Genomic DNA, 22397 nt, shown 5'->3' with positions numbered 1-22397 from the left:
GAACTGTAATGCAAAGGCAAACAAATTCTGTCTAACACTTGTGTGCCAATTTACAACCAAACAAGAATACACAAAAAAAAAAGATGCTTTTGGTTGTGCCAATAGACTATCGACGATAGTCAGACATATCACTGATAGCATTTATGGTGATTTATGGCTTGTTTGCTCATTAATGTTTTAAATTATTATTATGCCATTATTATTATTAAAATAGTTTCACATTAACGCATAATAACCTGCACTTGCCACACCAACTCGCATTGAATGTGAACTTTTCTTCACACTTAAGCTTGTATTGCAGGCAAGAGAGTTTGTTATGTGTGCATAATCCAGTAAGTGAGTTGTTCCCCGGGCATCAATGATGCAATTGTATTAATGGCAGGTTCTGTTTTTGTCCACCAATCCACTGGCTTGTTAGAAATAAATGAGTGAAAAAATATTAAATAAATAAATAAGAAAACTATTGCTCTATACTATCGTGGCGATCTCACTGTATGGAGAATATTTTCTATGGGGAACCTTAAAACCTTTTATTTTGAATCAAGTTTTTATCATTTCTATTATTAAGCCTATTAATGCATTTTTGTTTGATGTCCAGTTTCATTTGTCCAAAAAATAAATAAATAAATAATTTGAATTCAAACCATATTTGAAGTATCCCCAGTAATACCACCAAGGACCCCCTGTTGAAGACCCAAGCAGTATGCATTTTCTGAATGTTGAATCTAAAAAACATGACATGAAAATGATAAAAAACAAAACTACTGACAATCAAGTGTTTATAGTTTATAGAGTGTTGATAGTGTACGAGACGCAACATAATGGGGTTTACAATGTAGTTTGATTCATAGTGGCCCTCGGTTTGTGTTTGAAAAGGTTTATGAATGATGACATTTTAGTAATACAAAAAAGTGAGCGCCAGAGTGATAAACCTCTGTGTTTGATTGAAATTGACTGTGTAGTACAACAAAGGTAGGGAATGAGAGGCATCTGAATGTCTAGTGTTATATGAATGGATTTGCGCATTTAGATAAAATTGCATGATTGAAGCATATTAAAGTTAAACAGAGTCGAAATATTAAGTTACTTTAACAGTGCAGCAGATGAAGCAAAGTTATAGAAAAGGTGGCAAGCTTTAAAAATTTCATTTGAGTACTCCGTGAAAGAGTTTGATACGGTCCAATTTATCCATGCAGACTATCCACAAACATGTGTACAGTCAGATAGAATGCATTGTCCATCCTGAATTGTCTGAATTATGTAACACAGCCATTCAGTTGTACTCTTGCAAGCACATTTGTTATTTTGCATCATTCTTTCAATTCAGTCACCACTCATTTTAAGTAATTTCCTTTGTTTATTGTAAATTCTGGAGAGGTCAATGCTTTTAACACAAATACACATAAGGGCAGTTTCCCAGACATGGATTAATCCAGGACTAGGCCTTAGTTACATCAGGACATTTCAATACTTTTTACAAACAACCCCACCAAAAACATTACTGGTGTGCATCTTGAGACAAAACAGTGGCACTGATATATTTTAAGATATGTCAGTGCAAGATGTTTTTAAATGAAGGCAGCTCAAACATGCTTTTTAGTCTGGAACTAGGATAAGCCCTGTCCAGGAAACCACCCCATCATTTTTTGTTCTTTGTGTGTCTGGCAGGATGCCGCCCGGAAGACCATACCAAAAATGCTGGCAGAGCTGGATCTGGGGCGGACAGAGAAGTGCGTACGGGTGAACTCTGTGTCCAGTGGCCTGTCCGAAGCCGACCTGGAGGTTATTTTACAGGCGGAGGTGCTGCCCACGGCCCTAATGCTGCCGAAGGTGGAGGACACCGAAGAATTGCAGTGGGTGAGTGGATCATGACTCTTACGAATAGTCCAAAAATTAAAAATTGAATTTACACTAATTTAATATATGTTATTTGTTTTTCAAAAATTTTAGTACATTCATCAGACTCTTGAGTTATACATGGTAGGGTCCTGTTTTAATATTAAATTTAAGATGATTGCAGTTAGATTATAGTTAATGTTATAATAATTACATTTTATTCCCAAAAATTGAAGGCTCTGCCCAATCTAATTTGAAAAATGAGAAAGTATAAATACATCTGATGTGCTCTTGCATTTTCCATCATTTGTAAAGAACACAGCCTCTGAACTCACAGGGTAAGAAGAAACCACAGCTCTTTTCAAAGCAATAATAACAGTCTTTTCCATTACACTAAAAAGGACTTGATCCCTGTAGTTCAGCCCAGAGAGAGATGGGCTGTATTTCTTGGCATCTGCTCAAGAAAGCCATGACATCTGAAATTGGCCTCAAAAGACAGATGTCACCAAATACACTCGCTCAGCCTCTGTCCCCGGAGACACACAGAGTTTCTTGAATAAACCTTCCATAAGTTCACTAATGTTGAGAGTTGATGGGGCAAAATATTAAATAGCCCTGTATACACTGTTAGAAAAAATGTCAAAATGTGTACCCCAGCTGTCACTGGGGCAGTACCCTTTAAAAATGTCCTACCATTAGGTACAGATATGTATATACTTGGCACAGTGCCATTTTACAAGACCATTGTACCTTACCTTCTCTGTATGTTAGGGCTGGGTATCGATTCAGATGTTCCAGATCGATTCGATTTCGATTCACAAGCTATCAAAACGATTCGATTCCGATTCTCGATTAAATTTTCGATTCCCGTTCTCAGGTAGGTTTTTATACCGGATTCTCGATTCAACTCAATGAATATAGATTTAATACACATACTATATTAATAAAATAGAACAGTGAACAGCAGTTTACAAGTGGGTAATTAATAAAAAGAAATTAAAAGCCACAACACGTCTTGCTTGCGAAATCTAAAATGCTTCCATTCCTCCGTTCAATGTTTGCGGAAATAAATATGAAAAAAATCGATTCTGCTCTTTGAGAATCGATTTTTAATCGACCACTTTTTAAAAAACGATTAATCGAAAAATCTGTTTTTTTTTTTTTTTGCCCAGCCCTACTGTATGTATGTTTAAGGTTAAACTTATATTCACTTTGTAGGTGCAAAGCTGTATTTTTTGAAAGGGTACATATTTTGACCATTTTTTGACCCAAAATATAGGAACATTTAAAATATTAAACCAAGATTTTGCTCAAAACGATGCTAAGAAAGGATGATTACTTTTCTTGACCATTTTTGCAATTGTATTTGAGCAAACATTTTGACCCAGGACTGAATTCATTTGATGAACGAATCCTCAATGTACTGAAATGCCACTTTTATACATTTTATACAAGTGTACATTGCATAAACTGGGTCTCTGTGATTATGTTTACAGTAAAAAAGATGTTTTTTCAGAGTTTGATCTCAAACCTATAACTTTATTCGAATGTCTAAGGATAAAATCGAAGAGCCATGTTTGTATAAAAGAATATGAACATGCCACTGTTAGGGTGCAATATGGTTCAGTTTCATTAAGTTATTGCACTTTTAATGAAGTGATGTTATCACATAGGTGCTGTACATCTGGCAGTTGATTTCACATTGATGGTTTTTGTTTAAGTAGGAACACCTGTGAATCTTAGAAGAGGTGTTCTTCTGGACCTCTGTCCATCCATCAAAACAGGACTGTCTCTGCCAGGAGGCCCCTGGTGGCCCCTGGCTATGCCAACACACCAACCCCCAAATCCCTCCAGCTCATTTCCCCCAACCGGCCAACCCAGCCCAAATCTGCAGTATTCAGCTGCTCTGCATGACCACTGAAAGGACCTAAAAGAAGCCACAATGTCTTAACTAGGTAGATGAAGGGAGGGAGGAACGGAGGTAGAGAGATGGAGGGGCCCCGAGTTTGTTGCTCACAGTTAGTTTAGGCTTGAAGCAGGAAGTTTTTAACTAGTGGATTTAATTAGTGCTAATATATTTCCTGGGCCGCTTTTCCCCGCTTTTAATTGCAGACAGGTGGTCATATTTCTCTCTCATTTGCGTTTGTTAGCGTTTTTGTTTCCTCCAAAAATGTCTGACATCCCCTGTGAGTATTCCATTAACAATGCTGTTGTTTTAAGAAAGCGCACTTGAAGACCGGGCGTTTGTGTAAATTATCAGAGATTATATATGTAAATATATATATATATATATATATATATACAAATACTTTTTGCTACACTGAATGCAAGGAATCCCCTCTCAGCCCCACACGAAAAAACTCCATTTTGAGAGTTTTCTCAAAATAACATTCACCAGAATATCAGTCATTCACTCCCCACATAGCCACTCAAAAATCAATACAACCTCCAAACATATGTCACACTGGCTAATACACAGGGAGTTGTGTGTGTGTTAAAAAAGGTGTACACATATGTGGTGGGGGTTAGAACATGCACTCCGCATGGTTTGCACACGGTCGAGCTCATAGCCGCAGCAGGATACGGAGGATTGTGAGCGGAGAGGAAGTCGTGTAGCACTGACCTGACATGGGCACACTGCTTTGAAAGTGGCATGAGACAAACATGAAAAGAGAGAGTGATTCGCTTGTCTTTGCTATTTTTCTATGCTCTGATTTTAGTTATATTGTCATACGGTTCCTTACAGCACCTGATATTTAATTGTTGCTATACAGTAAATTTGCATCTTGGTATTAACTGTACTGTCGTAAAACAATCATTAAAAGGGAAGTGGGTGTTTTTATATTTAAAAATTATGTTTCGTCCAATTCAGGTTAGTATCCAAAAACAGAATTAAGCCATTCATAGGTTTATTTAAATGCTGTGACTACAAACATAGCAAAGACAGGGGTGTGTTCGAGTGCATGTGGCAGAGCGCAGACCAATCGGCGACGTTTGCATTTGCAATCAAGGGAGAAGTTAAAGACGGAGCCTGCTGCTTGCCGTAGTGACACGTGCGCCTTGTTTCCTTTTTTTAATTGCAAATGACGTAAATTAGATCAAAAAATATTTTATTTAAAGTTGCAAATAGTAACTCTTTAAATAAAATATTTTAGTTGCTGTTTATACTGTATGCCCGAAAATAACAGGAAACATAAGCCTATAGGGGGTGTGGGACACAACCTAACGCTTTTTGGTTTAATTTTATTATATTTTTACACAAGCAACACACACATATCTGCTACAAATGACCATTTAAATTTTGTTTCTATCACTTAGCATTCTTGGACAATTACACCAAACGTGACAAAAGTGCAAACGTTACAACTTACCCCATAGGTCGGGTAAGTTGTAACATTTGCTAAAAATTAAGTTTGCAGGCAAATATTTCAATACTATAGTAGTCAACATTTGAAGTGGATCAAAAACATTCATCAAACTTGTCCTAAGACAAGAACGGGTACTGGGTATTGGTTTTAAGACAACTTTTAGGAAAGGTTTTGATCCACTTCAAATGTTGACCAGTGTATTTTATCTATATACTTGAAGTGGATATTGTTCATATGTCTATAATAGATGGGTATCTACACTATTCATCCCTCATCTAACCATAGTTCAATTATAAATAGATACAAATGTCTAAATATGTGAGAAAAGCAGCACAATTATGACAAAAAAAACATTTTTATATGTGACACAGTCTGTAAAAACCATACTAAAGTTTTAAAATCAAAGTATGAGATAATGAAAATCAAAGTCTGATTTAAGCCATTAATTTCACATTAAAGGCACATTAATTTTGTTGGCAGCCAGCAATCATTCGTGTGTAGCCTATTTAAGACAACGGCAAGAATTACGCTAACGTTATCGGTTTTAATATTGTTATTGCTGAGGGGTTAGTTGTAACACAGCGTTACAATTAACCCCGCTGGGTCAAAATATTTTCACGCCTACCAAAAAAGTTGCTAAGAGCTGCAGACATATTTCAAAATGATGCTATGTTTTAGTCAACAAGACACTGATTAATATGACATAGCCTTGGATTTGGTATCTTACACACGCAACTTAGAAACCGAAAAAAACATATGATGAAAAAATTTACTTACATGCCACCAAAACACTCATCAATAACTATGGATAAACGTTATACCATTCCATAAATTTGCGGGAGACCATCTTTTGTCAGCGTGAAAACCATATGGAAAAAACATATCACTCAACCCTGTGCAACAATGTAAACGGTCCGTGTTACATCTAACCCCGCATTAGTTTTTGCCCCGCGCACCCCTATTATTATTATTGTTGTTTATTGTTGTTTATTGACTTTATCAGCATCGTTACAGGTACCCAAAGACGTTTGTCATAAGGGGACACTGAATTATTTTGCTGTTACAATGAATGTCAAAGCATATTTACTCAAGTTACAATACAAGATTAAAAGAAAAAGAAGAATAAAATACTTAATAAAGGTATACAAAGTCGATTTAAAATCCATAATCATTTAAAAGTCTACACATATATGGAATAGGTGATCTCCTGAATTGTTCCGTTCGGCATCTGGGGGTTGTCAGTTTAGAAGAGTTCCTCATCTGGCGTCCAGTCAGCTGCTCCCTGAGTGGTGGTAGCCAATCTCTAAAGCTAGACTTATATAGCTTCCTAGCAAAATCAAGGCACAATTGGTCTCGTCTCTCTGCTAGTGTACACAGTCCAAGAAAGGAGAGGGCATCAGAATATCCTTCGTACCTTCGTCCCAGTATGATTTTACAAACTCGTTTCTGCACTCTTTCCAACCTTTTAATTTGATAAGTGGTCAAGGAATTATGCCAAACTGGGACTGCATACTCTAACACTGGACGTACGTACCCAGTATAGATGGTAACCAGTTCTTCATCATGAACTCCAAATTTCTTTAGTGTCACAGTCTCATGACTCGGCACCAGCTCAAGTCGGACAAAATTTCTAACCGGCATGCACTGCTTCAACCCAGCCAATGTTTGTCTGGACAGCGCCGCATGAAGTCGAACACACCTCTAGACTCAACCAATGGTGTGACTTAGGGCTGGAACTATTTGTGTGTTCATCCAATGGCTGACGGGGGGAGTGTTTCAGGTGCCCGTTTTAAAATAAATTTGGGCAACTTTTGTTGTTATGTTTGCAGTTTTGCTAATGATACTTCCACTTTAACCTCATAAGACTTTTTTTGTTGTTTGCACCATAATACATATTTCTGTTTAACTGGAACCTGTTGTACACAAGCGTGGACAATTGCACTGCTTCATGTTATTATATTTATTATATTTATTGGTTCTTCCTATCCCCAAATAGCTGGAAGAAATCTAAAATGCAAGCCAAACCAAAGCTTGGGTCTTAGGAGGTTAAACATAATAAAATATAAGTTCAGAATAATTTAGACGTTGTGTATACAGTTTGTGTTCGTTATAATTTTACATTAGTAACAATAACTGAAATAACAATGGTATTTTTGCAGAAATTGTACTGTAACTATTAATACATTTTGCATGAAAAATCATTTCAAGAACAATAAATATTATTATCATCAGCTTTTTTTCATACTTGAGATATTAGTAGTAAATAGGCAAATCCAGTGGTTGACTCTGAAATGAAGAAAATTGTTCATTCTTTTTCTTTTGATGCCACACAATAATCACCTGCTATCAAGTGCTATTGTGTAGCATTAAATATCTCTCTTTCCCTCTCCTTTGTGCGTGTCTTGTGTCTGTGATAGGCAGTCAGCGAGTATCTAATCCAACGCACAACACAAAGTCGTACCACTACAAGCCTGATTATCTCTCTCCTCCTCCTCCTCTTCTTCTCTTCTCTGTTGCTGACCCTAAATCCCTCTGTTGTTTATTTTCTTTCCTTTTTTTTCACGTAGATGAGCAGAGGAACCTCTAGACTGATTTGTTGCTAAAAGATGGACTTACTTGTTTCCTTTTGTGTGAAAATCTTCTACTCTCCCTTTCTCTCCTCTCTTTCTGCTTATTTGACTGACAAGGCTTATTGGACTATAACAGGCGTAACTCTCCCCCCCTCCTCCTTTTGTCCGCAGACAATTCTCCCACAGATTCAGAGCCGTGCGCATTCTTTGGCCGCCACACTACCGAGTCCTGAAAAGAACCAGCTCGAGTCCCGTCCCTCCCCGTCCGCTCCTAATTCTCTTCACCCCCACACGGTGAAATGAGCACTTCAGCAGGCCGGAAACATTTAATCTGGCCCTCTTTTGAAGAGAATTAATTGAAACTTATCCACTTGCCGCCTTTTTCGCTCTAGCGGCTCCCTCGCCTTGAAATCCGTGCGTCTTTCTCTTCCGGATGGGGCTGATGTGGCACTTGTTGTTGAGAAGTGTGGGTTTTAGAAGGCTGAAGGACCACTGAAGTAGTCTGGCCTCTATAGCGCTATTGACGACCGGAAAAGCCCTCTTCTCTTGACACCTGAGAGTGGTATTACCGTTTAAGCTGAACTACTGCGTTTTTGGCGGTTGTGTAAATATTGAAAGAGACAGATCGGTCCTGATTTATCAGCTCAATAAAAGCACACCTGTAATTTATAGTCTCTCGTGGCACCGCATTGGCACGGCGGCTGTTCGAGACGCATGTCGTGGCAAAGATTTTTGTGTTTTTTTTAGGGCTACATAAATGCTTAATTTTTGTGCAAAAATACGGGCCCGTTGGAGAGGGCAGTGTGTTGCATCTGATAAAAGAGATGGTGAGGAAATGGAAGGGCCACTAAACAAGCCAATCCCTCTCCCTCCCTTTTTGGCGTTCGAGGGGAATATTATGCTAAGCCTTTGGCGTTTTTATGTTGCCATAGCAGCGTTACCCCTGCAGGGTTGTGACCTCAGATGATTACAGTACAAAGCTTATTGGGTCTTGAAAACCCCTTTGAAGATGAAAAGTCTTTGATGGTTTATATTTATGCAAATCTCTCAGATATGATTTATCCTACTGAGATTGAATGGGGAGATGATTAAAATTCCCCCATTAGAAAAAAAATCCCTCAATGAAGGCATATTCTTTGAGCTAATAAAACAAGTGTGTGTGGGATATTTTTGCCTTTATTTGGAAAACTAGCCTTGACGTACCTGAGGTTATTTTAATCTGCTGTCCCCAATGTGTGAAAGAGAGACGAATGGGGAACAGGGAATTACACTTTTCTGCTTTGAGTTTTTTTTTTTCATTTCCACCCCCCTCCTTTTTTTGGTACAGGCTTTAAAAGAAAATATCTGACAGAGGGAGCTTTTGTGTGTTTCCAGATGATAGATTTTGGAATTTGGGCAACCCCACTGGCAGTCCACAGCTAGCTGTGAACTGGTCTGTTGGAAAAAATCTGAACGCTTTGGTCTTCAAAGAACCAAACTTCATTTTAAAGCCTTCTTAGGTAAGCTCGAATATTAGCGGGAAAATGAATGGAGCGGTGAAGTTTCGTGTCACACACCGAGTCCTTTCACCGGGGGAAGCGAAGGCTCTGCATTAAACTGAAATGAAATGCACTCCTAGACACCTCGAATCAAATCCCTTTTCATATTCAGCATTTCTCCGTGATTTCAGACAGGAACCTGTAGTATATCTCAAGGGCTTCTGTGAAACACGAAGACTTTGTGAATCCTGTCGAGTCTTTGTAGCAATATTTTTCTTTCTGCTAACCACCAAGTCAGAGGTTTTTAAATTGAATTAGCATGGGTTTCGTGTAATCTGTTTAAAGGTGATTTTAAGTGTTTGTGTCTCGGTTTCAGTTTGTTGACAGGTTTCAGCAGTACCTAAAAGGCAGAGAGCTTAAGGAACCCATCCGCTTGGTCACCTTTGTGGAAACAGCTGTAGGTCTGCTAAATTTGAAGGTAAATAACAACAAACCTTATATAAAACCACATCCTTGATTACTTTGTGTCTTTAGAAATTTTTATATATATATATATATATATATATATATATATATATATATAAATGAAATTTTTGTTCCTATAAAATATGCAGCTCCTTCTTTTTCCCCTTGATTATTTTCGTTTTCCCCCTCCCCCAAACCCTCTGTTGTGCTGGCTAGACAGTATCACAGAGCCAAGACAGGGAAATATTGCAGAGTCACAGCGAGAAGTGAAATTAATTTGGAGCCCAACAAAAGCATTCAAGAAATTCCATCTGCTCCACGCCTGACACGGTCACATCACATTCCAGACTTTCACCGGTTTTAGTTGGGTTAGTTTCGGCTTTGAACACTCTTCATAGATTTCTAGATTTCTCCATCCATGGGGACAGGGACGCATCAGGCCATTAATTGTGTGTAGGTTTTTTTTGTATCTGATCAGGTTCCATTTTGAAACACTATATGAGAGGCATGGGCAGCGATTAAGGGAGTTTTGGGGAAAATTAGAGCCGACTGACTGGGTGACTTGATTGAGTGCCAACACACACAGACACACAGACACAGTCACACACACACCGCTTTTTATTTTCTTCTCTTGAAGGCAGTGTGTGAAGCACTTCGAGATTTTGGGCCAAAGGCAGGTTTTCATCATGATGGCGTTGTCTTCGGTTCAGATGACTTCTGTGCCAGCATAGGTCTGCTGTCTTTCTTATAATTGCTAATAATGTTATATATAAAATGCAGGTTTGCATTAATTATTTAAGATTATCACTCACCACAGTTATGTTTTGTATGACACCTTTGTTCATGTTTTTTTTTAAACTGTAGGAGCCACACGTACCAAAGATGCTAAAGAGCTCTTGTACGCGCGGCAAAAAGTGGTGGTCACCACCAAAGCGTTTGGGCTCCAGGCGATTGACCTTGTTTACATCGACTATCAGGATGTGGAGGGGCTGAGGCATCAGGCCAGAGAGGGCGCGCTCATGGGATTCACTGGTATGCTGACTGCTACTGTTGTTGTTTTGTTTTTTTTTTTGTTCACTCACTGTACTGTATTCTGGCCCGATACTAGAATAATCAGAATTTCAATGAAAGCACATTTACTCACATATGTATATTCTGATTTAAATGGTAAAAATGTCTGCTGCTGCCTGAGTAAAACAAGTTAGATAACCAATAATTGGCAACAACCATAAATAAAAATACAGTACTGTGCAAAAGTTTTAGGCCACCACCAGCTTTGTTGTTTTAGCAAAGTCCATCCATATTTATTTTTCCACTCTTTTTATTAAGATACAAACAGAAAATACAGGAAATATGTACATAAAATAAAAAAATCAATTTTCAGGCATCGGTCAGTATTTTGTGTGACCTCTCTTGGCACGAAACACATCTTGAGCTTTTTTGAGGAGACCGAAGTCCTGAAGTTATTTGATTAGAATTAGAAATCATTTTATTTAGGTTTAAGAGATCCTGCAGTTTCCTGCTATTGCTCAAGTGGAAGGGGAGTTTACCCTAAATACTTGACACTTTTATACCGTTTTTAATACTGCATACACATTTCCTGTATTTTCTGATTGTGTTCTAATAAAGAACCTGATAATTGATTATATTTGATCACTATAACATTGCAAAAACCACAAATCTAATGTTGGCATGGTTGCAAAGACTTTTGCACAGTACTGTATCTCTTAAAAAAATTCAATGGAAAATATTTTATGAGCTTTCACACCTCTTCTTGCATCTGTGCATTGAGTTCCTTTCTAATAGTGGTTGAATAATGGCAACAAACTTTTATTTTGTAATACAGGTAGCGCTTCCGATATAGGTATGTTGTACGTGCCTCTGTAAATATAGAGATGTTTTACTCCAGAGATCAGCATAACCATTATCTATTGCATATCAGAGTTTTCTTATTATTTTTCTTACTGATATTCTGATATTAAAATAAAATAAAATTGCAAAATTTTAACAATTAAATGAGTACCTTAAAAATAGATTTTGCTGTCTGCTGTACAGCTCATACTGCTGTTAATACTTTCTCTGAGAAGCGGATACAAATGATACCCACTTGACGTTTGTCTTAAAGTCTGCTGAGTCCTTTTTAATCAGATATGGTAATCTAATTGTTACGTTTCAGTCAAGTTAAGAGTTGAGTTCTTTATGTAAAATTTTATCTTGTTTTAAAAACCTTTTGTAGTGTTGCCCAGTTAATTTGAAGGTTTTTGTGTTGTGCCGCAAAAAGTTTACTTTGTTTGCCTGCGTACGCATGCATGCTTGTCTTTTTATTTGTCTGTATGTGTATGCGTTACTTGCAAGTGTGTGTGTGCGAGATAGACGTATGTTTGCAGCTCGGCACTATGTGGGTTTGTAGCCAAGCAACGTGTATGTGTGTGTTGTGTCCTGGTGAGCGGGTAACTGGCCACGGGAGGCGAGACACAGCCCTCCTCTGAGCCTCTGCTAATGAATATATAATTGCTGTTTGCAGAATGCACACTGTTCTCCCTGCACATCCCTGTATACACTTAAACTGCCATTCCTGCAGAACACAGCACTCCTCTGCTCTGAAGATCTCACTTTTAATCTCTTTCTTTTTTTTTCTTTTTTGCGTCTCTTTGAAATTTATCACTATTCACATTATTTGTTATTTTATTATAAACAATATGTTATTTTATTTTAATTTATTGTTAATTCTAGTTATTAAATTTATTCAACAAAAATAATTCTGCTAAAAATATTTAGGAACATTAATTTTTGAATGCCATCCCGTGGCATCTATAGATTCTGCCAAAATGCCATATGTGCTAAAGTTATTATTATTATTGTAAAATTATGAAGTGATAGACTACTACTTGATCAGCTATCATACTAAACAAATTAATCAGATTTAAACTGTAACAGACTTAAATTTAAAAATATTTTTAATAGTTTTACTGATTTTGTTCTAGGAACTTTAGCATTCTTGTAAGGTTTACATGAAGAACTTCCTTATTTCTTATAATTTTTTTTGGCTGGTGCTATCCAAGAAAATCTTTGGAAATAGTGTTTATATTTTCTTGGTGGCAAGTCTTGATCGCGCCATGTTGCGGGCCATCAGCGGGGCTCCGTTCGGCAGCCTGTCATTAGGCAGGTGGAGTCGGGTTTGATGACTCTCTTCTGCCTCTTGTGTGAGTCTGAATCAGAGCAGCTCTCTATCGTGTGCCTTGAGCTCACACCACCCCATTTGCCACTGCTAGTCTCTGTGTGTGGAGGCCTACAGAAACACTGTTTACAGTGTTACACCCTCAGTGTGAAATGTGTGTGCATGTGTTTGTAGGAAAATAGGAAATTGAAATTACATGCTGATAAATATCCTTAGGTTGTTATGAATGCGTGGCATGAACAGTGCATTGGGGCAGGAACAAATCTTTTACTTGTTTACATGTAATCTAACGTTCATAGATTATTTTGTAATATTAATAAGGTTTATTTAAACCACTTTTTATCTATATGTCTGTTTTTCTGTCTGTCTCTATCTATGTCTTTCTGCCTGTCTATCTATCTATATTTTGGTGTTTTATGATTATTTCAGAAATAATTTGAGACATTGCATGGCAATCGAATAATTAGTTAATTAATGTAAAAAAAATTATTTACAATGAATACATTTTTAACAATATAAATAAAGATTGAATCTGCTGTAAAAAAGGAAAGGTTTAGATATAATTTAAAAAATCAGATGAGCATCAACATGTATTTTATCGACTCTTATGTGTCACACCACATTGTGTCCAAGCATTTTTTTATTGCCCCTGAACTCCCTGTTTATAACTTTAGATGCATTATTGAGTACACATATATTTTTGTGTAATAAATAAGACATTAAAATAAAAATAAATAAAACGTCTACTACAAAGACAATAAAAGGTACTTTTTTAATCGTATTAAGCATTTAGATGTTCAAATTAAGTTTTTCTTTAATTTTTTGTATTTTGATTATTATTCCTGTTATTTCTTTGTTTTATTTCTAACAATTTAGTATGAGGACCAGTTCTTACTTTTTACTAGGTGTTTACTAGTGTTAATAAGCACATGCTTTATTTTGCATGACCATATTCTACATCCCTTAATCTTACCTGATAACTAAACTTAAACTTTACAACAGCTAACTTACTAGGCATTAATAAGAGGTATTAGGTTAGTTTATTTGAGGCAAAAACCTCAGTATATAGTGAATATGTGTTCCCCACAATAAAGTGTTATAAGTTATATATATATATATATATATAAGTTAGTGGCTATTTTACTACAATAACCTCATGTTACTTCATATCAGTGATATTTCGCTATATTGTAAGAAAAAAAACATTTATTTATGTAGCACATTTATTTGTTTGCCATTTATTTTTTCATAGATATGTCTTTGATAGATTTGAAAACCATCAGGACCCCTTTGCTAAATGGTAGTGAGCCAACCAGACATACCCAAACCAGATGGCACCCCATGATTGGCCGGTTGGCATTAGGAAGCAATAATGATGCGCCCATGGCAGGCCAATGGCAGTGTGGCATAAGGCCTCACCACGCCCCCTCTGCTCACTCTGTCACTAGCTGGCTCAGAACAGAGCGCTCCTGAACAGGTGGCAGTCTGGGGAAGGGGCATATTTTGTTGATGTGAGGGAACTACCCCCTGCCAGTCTTTTCTGGGATGGGCGTCACAAACACGGACCTTGAGCCTCGGCTTTAAGGTTTGATCCAACAGGCCATCTCCTCCAGACCCGCAGAGGGATGGTACACGTACGCTCTGGTCTTCAGCCTCCACCATTCGTCCGTCTGCGGCACTGTGGCTGAATAAGAAAAGAATAGTCACCAAGCTGCTTTGGTTTATTTATATTGAAGCGCATGCCTTGCTTTAACCCAACGCCTCATTCACTCTCAATTGCCATGTGGGAACGCGGTGCCATATTTGTTTTTGACAATGTGTAAAAGAAAGTAACACCTGCATGGCATGAGCGTGTTAACATGTGACTGACATTATGCTGCAATATGTAACATTGTGTGCTGAATTATGTGTGAACTGGAATGGATAACACATGGCAGAGGCTTGTTTCTGTGAGGTCAACCGAGGTAAGACTCACAGATGGAGCTAATGGTTTTCTCATGTATTAAATTCGGTGACGGCCAGCTAGCTACCTTACATTGTTTATTCTTCGGAGACGAGCTAAAGCAGAAAAATAACAGTGCCTGCTGTCACATCTCAAATGGAGTTTCATAACCCAGAAGTTTGATCTGGGAACATGTCCCTGATAATCTTGGCGTAATACTGGACAGATGTTATTTTTGAGAATAAGGTTTCTGGTGCCTTGGCCATAATCCGTTTTAGCTTCTTAGTCGATGCTCCAAAGTAAAGCTGAGGAAAAAGATGTGAAAATACCTCACAGATGAAACTGAATAATTGAAAATGAAATTAAGACATGAAGATGTGGGAACTAAAGAGAGAAATCATTTTAATCGATCGAATTTCCTTGATGTCCTTGATGTTGACTTTATATATAAATATGTGACCCTGGACCACAAAACCAGTCATAAGCGTAAATTCTTTTATATACATCATTTGAATAAATAATCTTTCCATTGATCTGAGGGTGCAAAAAAATTCAACATATGGAGAAAATTGCCTTTAAAGTTTTCCAAATGAGGTCCTTGGCAACTGCATCCACTCTAATAAATAAAGTATTTACATATTTACGGTAGGAAATTTACAAAATAACTTCATGGATCCTTACATAAAAGAAAAATCTATCATTTTGACCCATGCAATGTATTGTTGGCTATTGCTACAAATATACCCATGCTACTTATGACGGGATTTGTTGTCCAGGGTCACACATAAAATTTCATAGTCATCCACTGTAGTGGCCATCAATATTTTATTAACACACAAAATATAATTTGCTGCTTTATGACATCTATATCTGCGTTTGTGTAGGCACGATTGTAATGAAGTGTGTATTGAATTTCCTGTCTGTGTGTGTGTGTGCGTGTGAGCAGCTCACACACAGTCTGTAATAAAAACAGCGAGTGAAATCTCACAGAGGCGGCCTCAGATTGAGAGTGTAACTAAGCGTGCAGTAAAGTTTGGAGTTCAGCGGGGCACAAGGCGAAAATCGGGATGACACCCATAATTCATAGCATCCGTCATCCCTGCTGTGTCCTTAAATTCCCTCTTGGACAAAGAGGAGCCAATACCCACAAATTCCTGTCCCTATACCACGCCTGCAGGAATAATCTTACATTTTCAGGTTGCACAGAATTCAGTCACCTCCTGTGAAATTGTTTTAGAATGGATTTCACTGTTAAAGGTGTAGTAAGTGACTTACTGTTTAAATTAAAGGGTAGTATACTACAGCAAGTGCGCACAACGATACCCTATAGCAAATCAGTTAAGACTACTGGTGGAATATTACGTTTCTTGGCTTTTAAAGTTTATATACAGTTTCAGCAGTAACAACATAAACAAACGGCTTTCGTGGTCAACACGTAACTTCCGCTAAACTCTGCTAAGATTAAATAACAACAAAGTACTTTAAATGTAGTTTATTTATATAACAAGCAAAATAAGCAACATGTAGATTACCTAGGAAAACAAAAAATTTGTTATTTTCGATGAGGTATTTGTACAAAAGTTCAGTTTAGCAACTAGTCAGACCATTTAAAAAACTGAAACGGAAGTAAAGTTCCAACCAGACGCGTATCACGTCACCGCACGTGTGTCAGATGAAACTGTCTATACTGTGTTCCCTGTTTTAAAGGGGCCATGGCACAATACTTTTTTTAGATGTCAAATAAATCTTTGGTGTCTCCAGAGCACTTATGTGAAGTTTTATCACAAAATACCATATAGGTTATTTATTATAACATGTTAAAATTGCCACTTCGTAGGTGTGTGCAAAAATGTGCCGTTTTGGGTGTGTCCTTTAAAATGCAAATGATCTGATGAAATTCAAACACTGATCACAATGATGGTGGTTTGTTGCAATTAAAACTCAATTGTGCTTTACTCTGCACTAAATGGCAGTGCTGTGGTTGGATAGTGCAGATAAAGGGGTGGTATTATTATAATAAGAGCTCCTTATGACATCATAAGGAGAGCCAAATTTCAACGACCTATTTTTTCATGTGCTTGTAGAGAATGGTTTACCAAAACTAAATTTCTGGGTTGATCTTTTTCACATTTTCTAGGTTGATAGAAGCGCTGGGGACCCAATCATAGCACTTAAACATGGAAAAAGTCAGATTTTCATGCCATGGCCCCTTTAATGTTTTTTCGAGTTTTTACACTACATTTGATTTTGATTTAAAGCTTCTGTGTTAGATAATTTGTAGGCTTTAAATAATCTACATATAACCAGTGGTTGGTTACAGGGGTCTTGCTTAAATTGAAAAAGAATACTGTGCACCCTGCTCCCTTGGGCCCAATATGTCAGCTATACCATAGAGTCGAGCCCTTTGGCCCTTACCCATCTTGGTTGTCCCCCCACTAAGGGTCTCTAGATTTGTTCCGTATGCATCATGGTGTGAAATTAAAACATAGCATTATGTTTTGTTCATTTAAAAATTTCTTTATCGTTATCTGGTATCTACATGATCAAAGCAATCTAGTGTTTATATTGCGTGTCAGTTTTCTTGTATTCGCTTCTTTCTAGGAAAGCAAGTGATCCACCCCAACCAAATCCAAGTTGTTCAAGAAGAATTTGCCCCCAGTCCAGCGAGAGTTAAGTGGGCCATGGAGCTGATCGCTGCGTTCGAGGAGCATCAGAACTTGGGAAAGGTAAACACTCGCTAGTCCCTGAGCTTCCATACAGAGATCTGTACTATTTTCCAGCGTGGCGTAACATCAAGACGTCTTCCGCGACCCATGCTGCACTGTATCTTTCAAGCTCCCGACGAAGGAAAGCAAATGAGGTGTCGAATATTATAGTTCCTAATTTAGTGCATCATTGAGTCCTGCGTTTTCTGCTCGGTAGGGCTGCGCGTGTCTGAGATGTGCTAGTAATGTACAATCTGCCAGTAATTCTTACGCTAAGGATGGCCTGGGGGGTGCGTCAGCATCCCTCTCCTCACTCCTCACTTCTCCGTCTAGCCAAGATTCCTGGACGCAGTTGCTTGATTTACTTGAGCTCTGCCACCATTTTTCCATACGCTTTTCAATCTTCTTGCAGATTTGTTACAGAAAATATTTGTATAATACACACCTGAGGTTTAAGTGCATGTCACCATTGCATTTTTAGCATGGCGCCAACATTAACATACTCTTATACAGCTGAGTAAATGTGTAGTTTTTTTTTTTTTGTAGTATACTTCATTTAGCCCCTTCATCTTAAGAGGTTATTATTAAGTAAGCTAAATAAAAAACGTCTTAAAACAGACTTCATTTTGTCAGTGCTGCATTTTTTGCTTGCAATCTTAAACTAGAAAATGCATTTCCAGAGGAACTGCGAAAGTGTGCTTGCTCTGGTGCTGCCGATTTAGTTTTTTATCTTGTGCACATTGGAGTCGCAAGTTTATGTACAAAGTTTGGTTTCAATACCTGAAAGCATTTCTGAGATATGAACGACTTCCTGTTTGGCGGCAAAACATTTTAGAATGTTTTTTTATGTTCTGCATCCTCACATTGGAGTCCCAAGTTCATGTACAAAGTTTGGTTTCAATAAGGGAAACACAATTAGTTAAACACAACTTAAATCTAACATTAATTTATTGATCTACTGCTAAAAATAGTTTTCTTGTATTTGTGATGTTTATATCTTTATTATATATAGTCAAAAAAAATTATTTGTATGCTAATAAAGGTGTTTGTGTTGTATATATTTCAGACAATATGTCAGCGGACTTTATTTTATTCAACCAGTGCTCTGTTCTCTTCTCCTCAGGGAGCCTTCACCTTTCATGGCAGTATGATTGACATGCCATCTCTGAAGCAAGCTCAGAACATTGTCACGTTATCTTCAGCTGTTCGGGGAAACTGATGCAAACCCGACTTCCTCAGACATCAAAATCTGCACCACGCTGGTTGCGCCTTGCACTTCACATCAACACCCTGAAATCTACCTGTGCATTGTTTAACCAGCAGCAGAGAACTTTTGGTTTCAGAGATCCATTTTTCTGAAGATCTGTTTAATTATTGTGTTTGAAGTTAATTATTTTGACGAAATGTGTTATAATGTTGCATTTGTGTGTTAATTTGTTGTTTGTGTACGCGGTGTCCACCCCCTGCGCCTCTTGCGTCAAAGCGGATGATTGTCCGTGGCAAAGGTTGTGTGTGCCAGTGAAAGGGCAACCAAACAGAGCTGCCCTGCCGTTGAGCTTCCATTCAGCCTGAAGGCTGCTCCAGGCCGCTGCACATCAAAGTCCTATTTGCCAAGAAGCCTCCATGAATTTACCAAAACCAACAGAGAGAGAATAAGTCTGCGAGCCTGCTCTAAATTGTAGGCCTTTGTTTCAAGGGACTTTAAGGTCTGAATGCGTCTGCGGTCTGGCTCTGAGCTGACCTGCTCAGTGGCACGCCACACGCTCGCTCCCTCGCTCACAAACATGTATACAAAGGGCTCTGCAGTTTGTCCTTTTCGCTCTATGTAAATATCAGCAGTTTTTCGTGCTTTCCTTGGCTTTGTTACCCGGTCAGCGGGTCCCACCTCTCCATCCAGCTCCTGAATCGCCTCGAACGTGCCCGGGTGCTGTAAAGACGTGCCGCCGTTGCCCATTTCATCACTGTTCCACGCACACACTTTGTCAAGAATGCCTCTTTTCAAATAAAGCTCCAGGATGTCATTTCCAATGAATGACCATCCTTATTACCCTCAAGCGTGTTGTTGTTGTTCTGATTTTTTTTTTTTTTTTGTCATTTGTCATGAATGCATCCTACAGTAAACTCCGTTCCCACTTTTTGCTGCTGGTCTTCGGCTCCCACGGGCCGATGAGATCTTTGGCAGAATAGATTTGTCTGGGATGGGGGTGGGGGAATGGTTGATGGTTTAGTTGGTCACTATGGTAATGAAGGCCTCTACATAAAGCGTGATCAATAGTGTCTGCGGTGAGAGTCTCGGGTCGAGCTCTGTGCCAGCAGACAGAAAGATGGAAATCGCTGCTGTGAGCAGCCCTAAAGACAGACAGTAAGCTGACGGCCTGGCACTTGTCCCACGCTTGTCTCCTGTACCCTCTCCCCTGTGCTCTTTGCCTTTTGCGCTCATTTATTTTACATTTTCTTTGGAATCTTCTTTTTGGACTCATGTTGGACAAGGCCTTTTGCTCTCTTAAGCGCTCCTAATGACTTCCAATCAGAGACATAGGATCAATAGGCCAGTGTAGAAAGCTAAAAGATTCATCCAAAGCCGTCCTGTATTATTTAAGCAAAGCAGTTTATTTTACTCAGAAAAGCATGATTTGGTTAAAGACTAACATAGGAACAGCTAAATTAGACTAACCACAACACGGTCACGCATAAGCTCGGGTGATGCTGACCCTTAAATTTGTAACATAACCCTCTGTAGGAAATCTGTATGATAGACATTTGATTGTTGATTGATATAAAACTAAAGGTGGCAATTTTTAAGGGTTGCCTTTATTAAATGTTTATTTTTTTCTTTACTGTTACCCATGAATGTGTTGATTTTATTATTAGCAGCTTATTTAAATGTAAAGTGAAATTAATAGAATTAATCCTGACCCACAGGCATTGTTCATTTTATTTATTATCCTGAAACTGATATGTGCAAGGTTTAAGGGATTTGAGGACTCCGCTCCACGGATCAGTGAAATGCAACTTCTAATTCTTTGTCATTTTTCATGACATTTCTATTATGCTTCTAACTTGACATAATCTTTTCAGCTCACAAGGCAGAATTATTTAAATACATTTACTAGTATTCCCAAAGAGAGTACAATACAATTAACACGAATAGGACCTTACCTAATCTTGACAGCACTCAATTAGGCTTGAAACACAGTCCTGATGGTTATGTGCTGAGATTGCTCTCATAAATTATCTGATATCAACCCAGCGGAGAAAATGCATGTATGCAAAGTGCTTTCTGAGGAAAATTAAAAGGAAACGTTTTACATATTTTTCATTAATCTCAATGGGACCCGTGTGGCAGAAAGGATTTTGCTCGCCTAATTTCTCGCCAAGGGATCTCCCAATAATGACTTCATTCTTTTACTAGACAATATATGACAAACTCATTTCAACAAAGATGATTCCACTGCAATAAAACCAATCGTTTACAACAGGAGCAGGCGGTTACCGTTTTGGAAATAATGTCTAATTGAAATGAAATTGAATTTATTGGCAATAGGGCTAATGAGTAAAATTGAACTCTAATAATGCTATAAAGAGTCTTTGTTAGGATAACATAGAATAACAGAGTAGGTCTACAGCAAAAACATTCGCAAATGTGATTATTTAAAATCATTTTGGATTAATATCAATATTAAGCTCGACGTTAACAGCAAAAACCAAACGCATGTGTTATTTTAACAATCATGTTAGCTTAAATATCTTTCAAAAAATAATCATTTAAAAATAAAAGCACTTGGGGCAAAATGGCAATGTTTTAAAAATATTAAATTATTTAAACATGTTTTTCTTAGATTAATTGGTGATGATTGCAAAAATAGCTTTAAAAGTTGCTTGGGTTCGTGTACAGACGCGTTTATAACCCGTTTATAGCATTTCCCCCCAAATGTAGCCTATTTAAAAAAAAAAACCTTTTTTTAATCTTTTTTAATATTCTTTATATTTCCCTTTAATGCTATTGCTACAAAAATAAAACTTGTTGTATGATTATGGTAGTAACCTATGAACGCATCAGACAGACATCAGCACATTTTTTATATGACATATTCGTTTTTGTTTATTTATTTAGTGAAAGATTTCACAATTTTCACTGTTATTATATAAATTAAACATTTTAAATATTTATTTATTCCTGTATCGTAACAGTTATGTTTCGGGGGGCTGCTTGAGTGGAGGATAGTTGTTTCTGAATAACCGAAGACTTTGAGCTGACTCTTTATTTGAAATGGAGACAGATCAAAGGACAAACCCCAGCAAACCTCCTCCGGTCTTTGTCTGCGGTTGCCATGGCTTCGAGTGGAGGGGCCACGTAAATCACACTCCTTACAGTGCGACAAAAAGTCTTTATAAACTTTTCATGTTTAAACCCTTTATTTCTTTTCTAACCATTTGTTATAATTAATAGTAATAACGTCAAAGGTTGTTTGTTTATGCGTTGTCAATCAAAGTTAACTCACCATCAGTCTCCTGGTAATTTATTTATTTATTTAAACCCCAATTAGATACTATTATAGTTTAAAATTGTATTGTTTTAGGTTGTTGTTGTGTTCGTTTTTAGCATTATAATATTAAGATAAACATTGATAATTATAGTAATTCACAACTTTATTATTACTGTTATTACTGTTGTCACGTTTTTTGAACAGATGTGAATGACTGCATGATGAAAAATAATTGTCAAAGTTTAGGAGTTTATCCTGCACCCCGATGATTATTTTTAAATATTTTTTCCTTGGAATACGGGCAGATGTAATTTCCACCTCACTGTTCAGTCTTCGGAACAACCCATGGGTGGATTCCCCAATTACAG

At 37.6% G+C, this 22397-nt stretch overlaps 1 protein-coding gene across 1 annotated transcript in view; it reads left to right on the top strand.

Moving 5' to 3' along the window:
• Positions 1-22114, top strand: part of clybl (citrate lyase beta like) — a 73604-nt gene extending 51490 nt beyond the window's left edge. The window contains exons 3-8 of the mRNA XM_065251772.2: positions 1669-1857; positions 9629-9730; positions 10355-10448; positions 10582-10749; positions 17439-17563; positions 18666-22114. Coding sequence (XP_065107844.1) covers positions 1669-1857; positions 9629-9730; positions 10355-10448; positions 10582-10749; positions 17439-17563; positions 18666-18761 — 774 coding nt within the window. The 3' untranslated portion in view covers positions 18762-22114. The remainder of the gene's footprint in view (positions 1-1668; positions 1858-9628; positions 9731-10354; positions 10449-10581; positions 10750-17438; positions 17564-18665) is intronic.
• The last annotated feature ends 283 nt before the right edge of the window (positions 22115-22397 follow it).

Source organism: Paramisgurnus dabryanus, chromosome 15 (assembly GCF_030506205.2).
Source record: "Paramisgurnus dabryanus chromosome 15, PD_genome_1.1, whole genome shotgun sequence".
NCBI lineage: Eukaryota > Metazoa > Chordata > Actinopteri > Cypriniformes > Cobitidae > Paramisgurnus > Paramisgurnus dabryanus.
This window is presented reverse-complemented; position numbering and strand designations above follow the sequence as displayed.